At 51.4% G+C, this 10,655-nt stretch overlaps 1 protein-coding gene across 1 annotated transcript; it reads right to left on the bottom strand.

The window, feature by feature from the left end:
• Positions 1-2,180: 2,180 nt before the first annotated feature.
• On the bottom strand, positions 2,181-5,363 carry FAM43A (family with sequence similarity 43 member A). Its single transcript, XM_070582579.1, has one exon. The coding sequence runs from the start codon at positions 4,389-4,391 to the stop codon at positions 3,120-3,122; it is 1,272 nt and encodes a 423-aa protein (XP_070438680.1). The 5' UTR covers positions 4,392-5,363; the 3' UTR covers positions 2,181-3,119.
• Between the last annotated feature and the right edge of the window lie 5,292 nt (positions 5,364-10,655).

Raw genomic sequence — 10,655 nt, 5'->3', positions numbered from 1 at the left:
CCTCTTGCTGCCGGAAGCCAAGGCTGCATTGTTGGACTCAGAGGCTTACTCAGGCTGGGGAGGAATGTGGAAAGTGTCTTACAGTACCAAAAGTACCATCGGGTTACATAAAGGAGAAACACAAGCCTCACCTGGCAAGAAGGAAAAGCTGTGTAAACCAGACCTCAGGTGCTTTCTGGAATGTGTATTTCATCTAACTACTTAGTTTGGCTTTTGTCACACCACTCCCGTCCCTCTGAGCGTCAGGAGCAAATTCGTTTCTGGTTTTTGTTTTTTTTTTTTTTTTCATTCAAAACATCTCTTCTTACACTAGTGATGTCATCCCTGGAAGACTGAGATGTAAGAAGAGGTGAATCACGTATCACCTTCGCATCTCTTCTAGAATTACATCAGCCAGAGCCCTGGGGTACAGTGGGGATAAAGCCAAAAAATGGAGGGGAGGAGAGGGGGCCAGGAGGGAGGGAGGGAGGGAGGGAGGGAGGGAGCCGGGTTTTACACGGTCTGCTTATTTTCTTCTTCCTCCTTCCTTCCCTAAGGCCCCCCTTCCCTATTTCTAAATCAGATAACAGGAAAAATCAGACTTAAAGAGATAGTTGCCTTATACTTAGTTATTGATGGTGTTGGTTTAAATGGCATTCCTCTGAGCTTTCTGACCAATCACCATGGCCCCATCAGTCCCAGATGGAAGCCAACCTTGGCATTCCCACTGGACACACAGATTGGATAAGAATGAAGACACGCAGACCCTGCCTCACCCCCAAGTATTAGCCATTTGATCGTCACCCTATTTAACGTCCCCATCAGTTTCAAACAGCAGAGAATCTTGGGAACGTGTGGAAATTATCTGAAATGTGAAATCCAGTCATGCAAGCTAGTGATGGCCCTCACAGCTGTCTGCCCGTCAGGTGAGAGCCATGTGGAAGGCATGCCATGTGGGTGTCTGGGTGCGGTAGGCTTTGACCTTCCCAACTCTCTCTACCTGGGATTTTAAAATGTCACTCAGTGATGTGTATCTGAGGCATTCGGGGAGAGGGACTCAACCAAACCAAAATATGATAGATGCAAGGCCCGGACTTTCTCCAGTGCCCTTAGGTGACTGTGAATATTTTTAATTATTTCCCATGCACTCTTTTCTTTTCTAAAGATAGTCTTCTGCCTGAACCAGTCCTGTTCTTGAGGAAGAAAATCTTTCACCCTCCCTTCCTCTAGGGTTCCAGTGAATTCTAGACTCCTTAGGATCTCTGGATCTAGCTGCTTAGACCATATTTATGATGAAAACAAAGCAAAGTGGCCTCAGGACACCACGGAAGGCCAGGAGTGCAATCCATTTCTGCAGCGCAGGAAAAGGGGCCCATGGGGGCAAAGGGAAAAAATAACTTGCAGAAGGCACAGCGTTGGCAGCATCTTTACAACATCCAGCTAATCAATTGTGGCCAAACTAGAGACATCTGTCTGGAGTTTACAACAGAAACAAACACACAGAAAGCATGAAAACCCTAAGACACACACACACACAGACCAAGCTCTAACAGCTTTCTCTGCCTTGACCTCCACACCATTTCCACACTGGTCAGACTGGCTCACAGATGGGAAGGAAATAGTTTCTTCCACCTGCCTCTCCACCCACCCCACCTGCACCGTGGCTCATTCATCCCATGACTGAAACTTAACTCTCCTCTCTCCTTGATTTTCCTCCTAGGAAAAAGAGAGATGGTCCCACGGCTCAGAGAGCCCCAGGGGGCACTTTCTTTAGGTCTCTAGTTCATCTTTAAAGTTCCTTGAGCTGCTTATAAAGAAAAAGGTGAACCACAGAAGGAGGTGGTAAGACCTCATTAGACCTTAAAAGTTACTCCTCCCTAAATAACCTCACAGGTCTGAGAGTAAGCAACAGAATTCATCCTGCATCTCCAACAATTAACTCAGAGACCAGAAAAAGCCCACACGCCCACAACTCAGTGAGTGAACATGGGATATACTCGAAGAGAGGGCCCAGCCACAGCACCCAGAATTACGAAGGACCAGAAGGACCTCAGACTACGCATACGGCAGCTTCCCCTCCCCTAATCGCCTCCCGGCACTGCAAAGGCCAAGACTGTCCTAGCACACTGTCCCAGCGATGGCCACCCCTCTCCCACACCCACAGCCAAGCATTGTCAGTAGCAGTTCCAGACACTCACCTGTTCTCTTCAGTTTTCCTCTTTATTCTCTCCCCAGTGGTGTGCAAACAGAACCAGAACATTGCTACTCTTAAAAAATAACAAAATGTTTTATACACGTTTCTGTATATACAACTGAACAACATTTTACATGTCCCTTTTGCACAGCAAAAGATATAAACATTCAGCTCTGAGAACACAGTTATGTACAAAAAAAAAATGTCAAAAATACTTCACAACAGTGCAAAAGTATTTTACACAGTATCATGGAGTGAGATCTTTTGAGCAGGAGGAAGGTGTGTGTGTTTCTAAAGGAAAACTCCTTTTTTAGATATTAGATGTCTTAGCTGTAAACAAAATGCAACTTTCCTTCATTTCCACGCCCCCCGCCCCAAAAACACAGTTATTTGAGGAATTTGGCAGAATTTCAAGGGTCTGAGTCTGAGGTAAACAACCCAAGCTCTCGCACCACAAAGACTAGGCGCAAGGAGGTGGCATTCAAGCCTCAAATATTGTGAGAGCAAATTCATTTGTTTTTTGTAAATGACATGTCAATGACAGGCTAGGCCGCTGCCAGTTAGGGGGTTGGGGAGGAAGTTAACCCCTCCTCCTCAGGCCCCAGATGCCCCACAAACAGGAAACTGGCCGGCAGGCACCTCACGCCTCCAGGACTTGGTTAACTTCAGCAGGCCCTTCCCCCACCTCCCACCCGAGCCCACAGCCTCTTTCTCCTTCCTTGCGGGGTTTGCCTCTTCGCGCATCTCCCCACATCTCCACGCGCAACCTAAGCCCGCTTCAAACAGAGCCAACTGTGTCAAGGGAGAGGGGCAAGGGGATCTCTGGGCCGCAAGTGTCCCACTTCCCCTTTCCTGGGGCAGGCGGGGGGGTAAGGAGGTTGTAGAGACACGATGGGTAGGAGTCACAGTGGGGCGCCAGGGGCGCACGCTGGAGATTGCTGGGACCTCAGCCCGAGTGGGGCTCTTCTGGGCTGGCGCCGTCGATGGGGCCGGATGGGTCCCCGGCGGCGGCAGAGGTGGAGTCCGGGGCCCCCCCTTCGATGGAGCTCTCGCTGCCGGTGCTGTCGCCAGACAGCAGGCGCGTCACCCGCAAGTCGGCCTGCAGGCTGCGCACATCGTTGCCGAAGCTAAGCTCGCCCAGGTCGTTAATAAGCTGCGACAGCTCGGCCTTCATGTCGGAGGCGCTGCCCAGCAGCAGAGGCGGAGGCCCAGCCCCGGGGCCCAGAGAGACCCCGCCGCCCCCCAGCGCCTCCTCGCGGCCACTCTCCAGCGTGTCCAGCAAGTCCCCGCATTCGAAGTGCATGGCTACCACCAGCGCCTGCTGCGCCTCGGCCTCTTCCTCTGCCCGGTCTCCCTCCCCGGCACGATCCTCCTCCTCCTCCAGGCAGCCCTCGGTGTGCTCCTCTTCCTCTTCCTCCTGCAGCTCCTGCTCCTGCTGTTCGCCGAGCAGGTCCTCGGTGATGGAGCCGAGCTTGGGCGCGCTGCGGCTGCGCTCCACTGGCGGCTTGTAGCAGCAGGGTCCGTGCAGGAGCAGTTTGCGCAGCGGCACTAGCGGAATGGTGTGCGCGCCCACCAGCTCCTGCTGCTGGTGACGCGCGTCGTCCCGCCGCTTGAGCCGTTTAAATTCCGCCAGTGCGTTGGCAGACGTCTGGTAGAGCAGCAGGGCCATGGCCTGCGCCTTCTCGGGCTTAGACACCAGCACCGCGTGGCAGCGCAGCATTACCGCCTTGTGTTTGAGCTCGTGCCGGTACACCCAGGCGAAGACCTTGGGCAGCCGCGCGTCCGCCACGCAGTAGGTAACGCGGTGCAGCAGGTAGAGGTGGCCCGGGCGGCGCAGCGCACGCTCCTCGGCGTGCACCATGCGGATACCCTGCGCACTCACAGTCAGCTTCATCTTGGTGCCCTGACGACCCGCCTCGCTCTTGCTCCAGATCTTGCCCACCGCTAGGTCAGTGCAGCCGTCGCCGCGCGCCTGGATGGTGGTGGCATTGCCCAGGTAGAGCACGGTGTAAGTGGGGTCCTCGCTGGTGATGTGCAGCTTCTTGCGCTTGGAGCGGAACATGCTGCCCACCCGGCTGAGGGCGCCTTCGGGGCACGCCCGCGCCAGCGAGCTGAGCGCTGAGTAGTGCAGGCTCACCGCGTAGCCCTTGGGTTTGGACGCCTGCCGCGGCGGCGCCTCGGCCAGCAGCTCGAACTTGTGCTTCTTCCACGGCAGCATCTCCGGAGGGCGCCCCCGCGCAGCTGGGCGGCGGCAGCGGAGCGCCGGGTGCGATCCCCGCTGATCCACCCGCCCCGGCCGGACTCGGGCCGAAAAATAAAACTCCGCTGGGAGCGGCCCAGTGGTAGAGAGTGGGGGAGGTATAGCGCTCTGGAAGCCCGCTGGAGAGGGCAGGAGTAGAATTCTTAGAAGAAAATATTCAGCGGCGAGTGTGGGGGGAAGAAAAAAAGCGCACACAGATTTACCCCAGCCTGGGCAAGGACGAGGGCAAAGAGTCTTAGGCAAGCACAATGAGAGAAAGACTGAACGAGAGTGGAGCGGAAAATGTCTCTAGCAAAAAAAAAAGAGATGCGCGCGTGCAAATAAATAGAGGGAGCCCCCCAGCAAAGGCAGCCGGGATGGTGCGAGAATATGCAGGAACTCCTCGGCAAACGTGAAAAGGGCCCCCTCTCGCTCACACACAATCCCCAGGGCTGGGGCCAGAAACCGCGGAAACTCAAGGGCCCAGGGGCCAGTGCTCCCCACCCTAAGGGGTGCTGGAGACAGAGAGTCCCTCGGCTGCGCTGGTCCCAGAATCAGCTCCTGCCCCAAGCGCGGTCAGATGGCGGGTCCGGCTGGCCGCGGCGGGCCCCGCGCAGCAGTCCCGCTCACTGCATCTTCGCTCCGGCCGGACGCCGGGGACTCGGGCTCTGCCGTGGCGGCGCGGGGCTCCACGGCCGGGGCGCGCGCATGGTCGGCTCCAGGGTCGGTCGCTACCTCATTTCTTTCCTCCGGGGGGTGTCCGACTCCGCTCTCGGGATCCCCCTCGGTCTGCTGCCCGCCTTTCCAGCGCGCCCCCTCTGGTGCTGGGAGCGGTGGCCGGCTCGCCAGGCTCACATCCTTACGGTCTGAGGAGATCTCGGGTAAATATAGGCCGGCGCGAACCATTCGCCGCGCGGGGACAGGGGAGGAGCAGAGAAGAGGCTCCGTCTGGGGTTTGGACGCCCGGCGGGTTCCTAGTTTCTTAAAGGGACCTGGTTGCAGCGGTTGGTCGAGGGAAAGAAGACACCAATCCAATCTGGCAATTACATCCCAAATTTATCAGCGTCTCTTTTATCTACAGATATCGCCAAGACCTGGGGTTACCCCTCAGGAAGCAACTTGAATTCTGACACTCCACGCCCAGGCTGAATTGCAATTCACTCCATCGAAACTTCTGGGGGAGGTAGTGGAAGGTGGGATTTCGACTAATTTACAATGCAGAAAGGTTGGGGAAATAGCGGTTCATTCATTGTGTGACCGTTCTCTGAGAATGACTGGGTGCTGTTTAGTATCATTTTTGCCCCAAATTTTATTCTATTAAAGAAAATAGAGAGGGGCAAAGAAAATATGGATTTATTTTTCACCACGTTGGAGCCCTTGCTCCGCAGGTCAGCAGCAGATCGTGAAAAATGAGATGAGTGGTGATAAGAAGATTGGAGTGAATAATATAGGGTGTAGTGAAAAAATAAAGGGCTTCTGGCTCCGAACCCCCAGTGGTGCCCCCTCCTGCTGTCAGGGCTCCGAGGAGAGCAGTTTGCTGAGATATATACGGTTTCTAAGAAATGTTTGTGTGTGGTTAGAACTCAGTTTACTTTGGCAGGCCAGTCATTCAGTTTTATTACATCACTGACACATTTTGCATGAGAATTCCTAGTAAAAATTCAAATGACATTTTTTATTTGAGTGTCAATTAATGCCCAGCGACTCTCCACTGAGAATGACAATCATATTAATCATGCTTTTCTCATGTGCCAACCAGACAATGTAGCTTTAGTCATCTAACCAGCTTGACCCTTGGCTAGTAACTCATTTCCCGGCCCTTGAAACAACCTGCTTGCCTCTATGGTCTGCTCAAAGCAAAAAAACTGCTAGCTGGAATGTGTGATATGTGGACAGATGGTGCTGCATCAAACTCCCAAGCTTGTCCTGGAGGGGGATGGTGGACTCCGCTCCCCCTCTACGGGCCCAGTCCACCAGGGATCGTGGATGCCTCTGGCTTCCAAGCCAGGTCCACAGAACCACCATGGCCTCTCCTGGAAATTCCCTGTGCTCTGCCTTTGGTAACTTTTAACCTTTCTTTGAACTTTGACCCAATTTTCTCAAAGTCATTGGTGCTGAGTTTCAATTTAACTAACTTTTCTGAGAGCTTTTTGGTGTCAGGCCCTGAGCTAGGATCAGGCCCAATTCCTGTCTCCAAGAAGCTCCCAGTCCCAGGATGGATGCAAACTCCTCCCACCTCTGGGCTTCTGCTGGAACGTAGGCTCTACAAGGGCACCGTGTATCCGCCAGTGCCTGGGACAAACAGGCACACCTTAATTGTTGAGTTGATGCACGAGACATGGATGTGAACAAGCAGACAGAGGGGGCTAAATGCCCTGAGTAAGACCCAAAGTACAATGAGAAGCTGGAAGAAGAAAAGGTTCATTGTGACTGGGAAAATCCGCAAAGGCTCCTTGGAGGTGGTGACATTCGAAGGATGAACAGGATTTCTCTAAGCAGGAAAGAATTAAAGGGCTTTCTGGGTATAGAAGACAACAAAATTATAGAACATGAAAATGAGTGCATATGTGCTGATTAGGGTGGAGTTAATGATTATAACAATAAAAGAAGAAAGCTTTTTGATCATGGTTTTTGGGCCCTAGTCTCTGAGAGAATGAATGGCCTTTTCGTGGCTGCCTGGCCCCGGGCTGTCATTAGACCAGAGCTGTAACACCTTACTCCTCAGTTAATGGAGGGATTCCAGCCACGGTATTGGAATGAGCCAGTTAGAACTGTAATAAACCATTTAAGCCAAGGTTAATGCCTCTTCTGCTCAAATTTCTGGAATATTTGCAGTGGCAATGAAGTAGACAGGATGTGCTCCAAATCATAAATTCTAGTAAAAACACACACCAGGCAAACCTGTGCTAAGCGACCTTTACCTAGTCCATACTCTCGAAGTCTGACCTCTACAAAAGCAGACATCATGTTCTAGCAGTTAACATTTTCAAATTGCTCAGAAGGCCAAGGGTCAGAAGGGTTTGGGGAGGAGGAGGAGGAGGAGGGACCAGTGGTGGGAACTAAGGCTGGTTTCAGCCTCTGCAAGGGGCACCGCCTTGGGCCTCAAGTGGAGGGAGGCAGGGAGACCAGTGGAGCGTGGTGGCAGGGAGGATTCTACTGGCAGCCAGACTTTTCAGCAGCAGCCAGAGTGTCGGTCCCAGATGCACAGGCCCACAGAGCTGCTGCTGTGGACTGGTCTCTGCCACGCCTGGACTACCTTCTTAATAAGCTTGTTTTTTTAATTTTTTTGCTGAGGAAGATTAGCCCTTAGCTAACATCTGTGGCAGTCTTCCTCCACTTTATATCTGGGTGCCGAAGCAGCATGGAAGACGAGTAGTGTATGTCCTAGCCCAGGCTTCGAACCCGCTAAACCAGGCCACCGAAGCAAGGTGCACGAACTTAACCACTATGCCATGGGGCTGGCCCCTTAATAAGCCTGTTTTCAACCTCAAGAGGACAGAAAGGTCTAGGCAAATTCAAACCCCGCTGTGTGTGAGTCGTGCTCAGAGCCTGTGCTCAAAGACCCGGGAGGAGGACCAGGCTGTCTCCCGGGGGCCTAGAATTGGGCCAGCCTCGGGGGCCTGCTCACCTTGCAGAGAAGCTGGTCACCCCCTTGGAAAGCACATCGAAACTGAGGCTGCATTTCTTCGGCCAGGAAAGCTGGCAGTACCATTTACGAACCCACACCACAGGTCTGAGACAAGGCAGTTCCAGAACAGAACATCAGCAAAGTCAGTTGGGAAAGAGGTTAAAAACTGCATTGGACTGCAGACAGCACTTTTTTTTATGACAGTGCCCCATCTACTGGTGCCAGGCAGAAGTGCCATTTGGTGGGATGGTTTCTCACCGAACTGGATAAGCCAGTGGTTGAATCAACACACAGCCAAGTCACAGCTGGAAAGAAACCCAGCCTCTGACCCAACATCAGAGAGCCAGCCTTTTAGCTCACAGAAGGCTTCCAAGCCAGCTCTCCCCTCACCTTATTTCTTGCATAATGCTCCTGCCTCTCGGTCCCCCTCCCCCAACATCCCACTGAATGAACACTGGCTTCTGACATGACAAATGACAAATCTGGGATCTTCAAAATCATCCAACAAACATTTGTTGTGAGTCTCCCGTGGATGTGACGTAGTTGCTGGGGATATCGCGCTAAAGAATACAGACAGGTCTTTGCTCCCATGGGATTCACATCCTATGAGGAGGCAGATAATAAACAAATAACTAGTAAAATATCAGATAGCGAGACATTTCTGAAGTAAAGAAAGCAGTGTTAGGAGTGGAATGTGGCTGGTTTCAACAGCGAGGACAGGGAAGGTGCCTCCGGGCAGAGATCTGAACGAGATGGAGCCAGCCATGCAAAGATACGAGGGGAGAACATTCTAGCCTGTGCTGGCCAATACTGTATTCACTAACCACATGTGGCTATGGAGCACTTGAAATGTAATTGGTCTAAATTGAGATGTGATGCAAGTGTGAAATACACAAATGGATTTTGAAGATTTAGTAAGACAAAAAGAATGTGAAAGATCTCAGTAATTTTATAGTAATTATATATTGAATGATAATATTTTGACTCTGGTGAGTTACCTAGAATATATGACTAAGATTAATTTTGCCTGTTTCCTTTTGCTTCTTTAATGTGGGTATGAGAACATTTATAACTATATACATGCACAACATTGTGCTGGCAGAGGCCACAGCTAATGTGAAGGCCTCAAGGCGGGAATGAGCCCAGCAGGTTCAAGGACTCTCAAGCTTCAAAAATCGCACTGTACAGTCTCAGCCTCTTATTCTCCCAGCCCTCTTCACTCCTGACCCCTATCATATCAGTTCTTTAACCTCCTCAGGACCTCTAGGATTTACATCAGCATTCCTCATAGAATGGACTCACCCACTGGCTGTAGCAGAATTCTCTGGGCCAGCTCCCGGATCCCATTGCTAAATGAGAATCTCTGCTTAAATTCCTCTGTGATTGAACACGTACTAAAGTTTGGGGAGCCCTGCCCTAGCCCACTTCATTTCTTCCACTATGGACTCCTTCCTAGCCTCTTATCTTTTCCCTGCTCCCCATCCAATACTTTCCAGATGAGCATCGGGTCCACAATTTCTGCGCACCGCACCCACCCAGCAGAGCCTCCACCCTGAACCACTACTACCATCCGTATGCTCTGCTTCTGGAGCTGGACTGCTGAGTAGAATCCCTCAGCTGTTCAGGCAGTGCCTCGACACACGCTCTGACCCCTGCTGTGGTAGGCAGAATAATGACCCCCCCAAGATGTCTATGTCCTAATCCCCAGAACCTGTGAATATGTTACATGGCAAAGGGGAAGGAAGAGAGCAGATGAAATTAAGGTTGCTAATCATCTGACCTTAAAATAGGAAGAGTATTCTGGATGATCCAGATGGGCTCAATAGAATCACCAGGGTCTTTAAAAATGGAAACAGGAAACATTAGGCTAAGTGAAAAAAAACAGACACCAAAGGTCACATAGCATATGAGTGCATTATATGAACTGTGCAGAATAGGTGAATCCATAGTGACAGAACACAGACTGGTGGTTGCCAGGGGCTAGAGGGATGGAGGAATGGAGAGCAACTGCTTAAAGGGAATGGAATTTCCTTTTGGGGGGATGAAAATGTTTTGGATTTCGGTGGTAGTTGCATAACATTGTGAATGTGCTAAAGACCACTTAATCATTCACTTTAAAATGGTTAATTTTATGTTATATGAATCTCACCTCGATTTTTTTAGAAACTGGAAGAAGAAGGCAGAAGAGAGGGTCAGAGTGACGTGATATGAGAAAACCCTCTCTTGCTGGTTTTGAAGATGGAGAAAGGAGCCACAGGCCGAAGAATGCAGGCCGCCTGTAGAAGCCGGAAAGGGCAAGGGATGAATTCTCCCCTAGAGTTTCCAGGAAGGAGGCCCTACTGACACCTTGATTTTAGCCCCTTGAGACCTGGGTTGGACTTCTAACCTGCAGAATTGTAAATTTTTGTTGATTTAAGTTTATGGTAATTTGTTTCCGCAGCAATACCCCTCCCATCCAGCCAGCCATCTAATAATCCTTCTGCCACTCCCCTCAATGAGTGCCCGGAATCCTCACCAGTTTCCGAAGCTGCCCGGTCCCCATCACAGCCAAGCAGAGGACCTGGTGCTTCCTCAAAAATACTGAGACAGTTAGGGCAACATTAACTGTGCCAACC

Source organism: Equus przewalskii, chromosome 18 (genome assembly GCF_037783145.1).
Source record: "Equus przewalskii isolate Varuska chromosome 18, EquPr2, whole genome shotgun sequence".
Lineage (NCBI taxonomy): Eukaryota > Metazoa > Chordata > Mammalia > Perissodactyla > Equidae > Equus > Equus przewalskii.
The sequence above is the reverse complement of the archived record's forward strand: the minus strand, read 5'-3'. Positions and strand labels throughout refer to the sequence as shown.

Excerpts from the sequence above, each read along its gene's own strand:
- FAM43A (XM_070582579.1), bottom strand. The coding sequence starts at position 4,391 with ATGCTGCCGTGGAAGAAGCACAAGTTCGAGCTGCTGGCCGAGGCGCCG.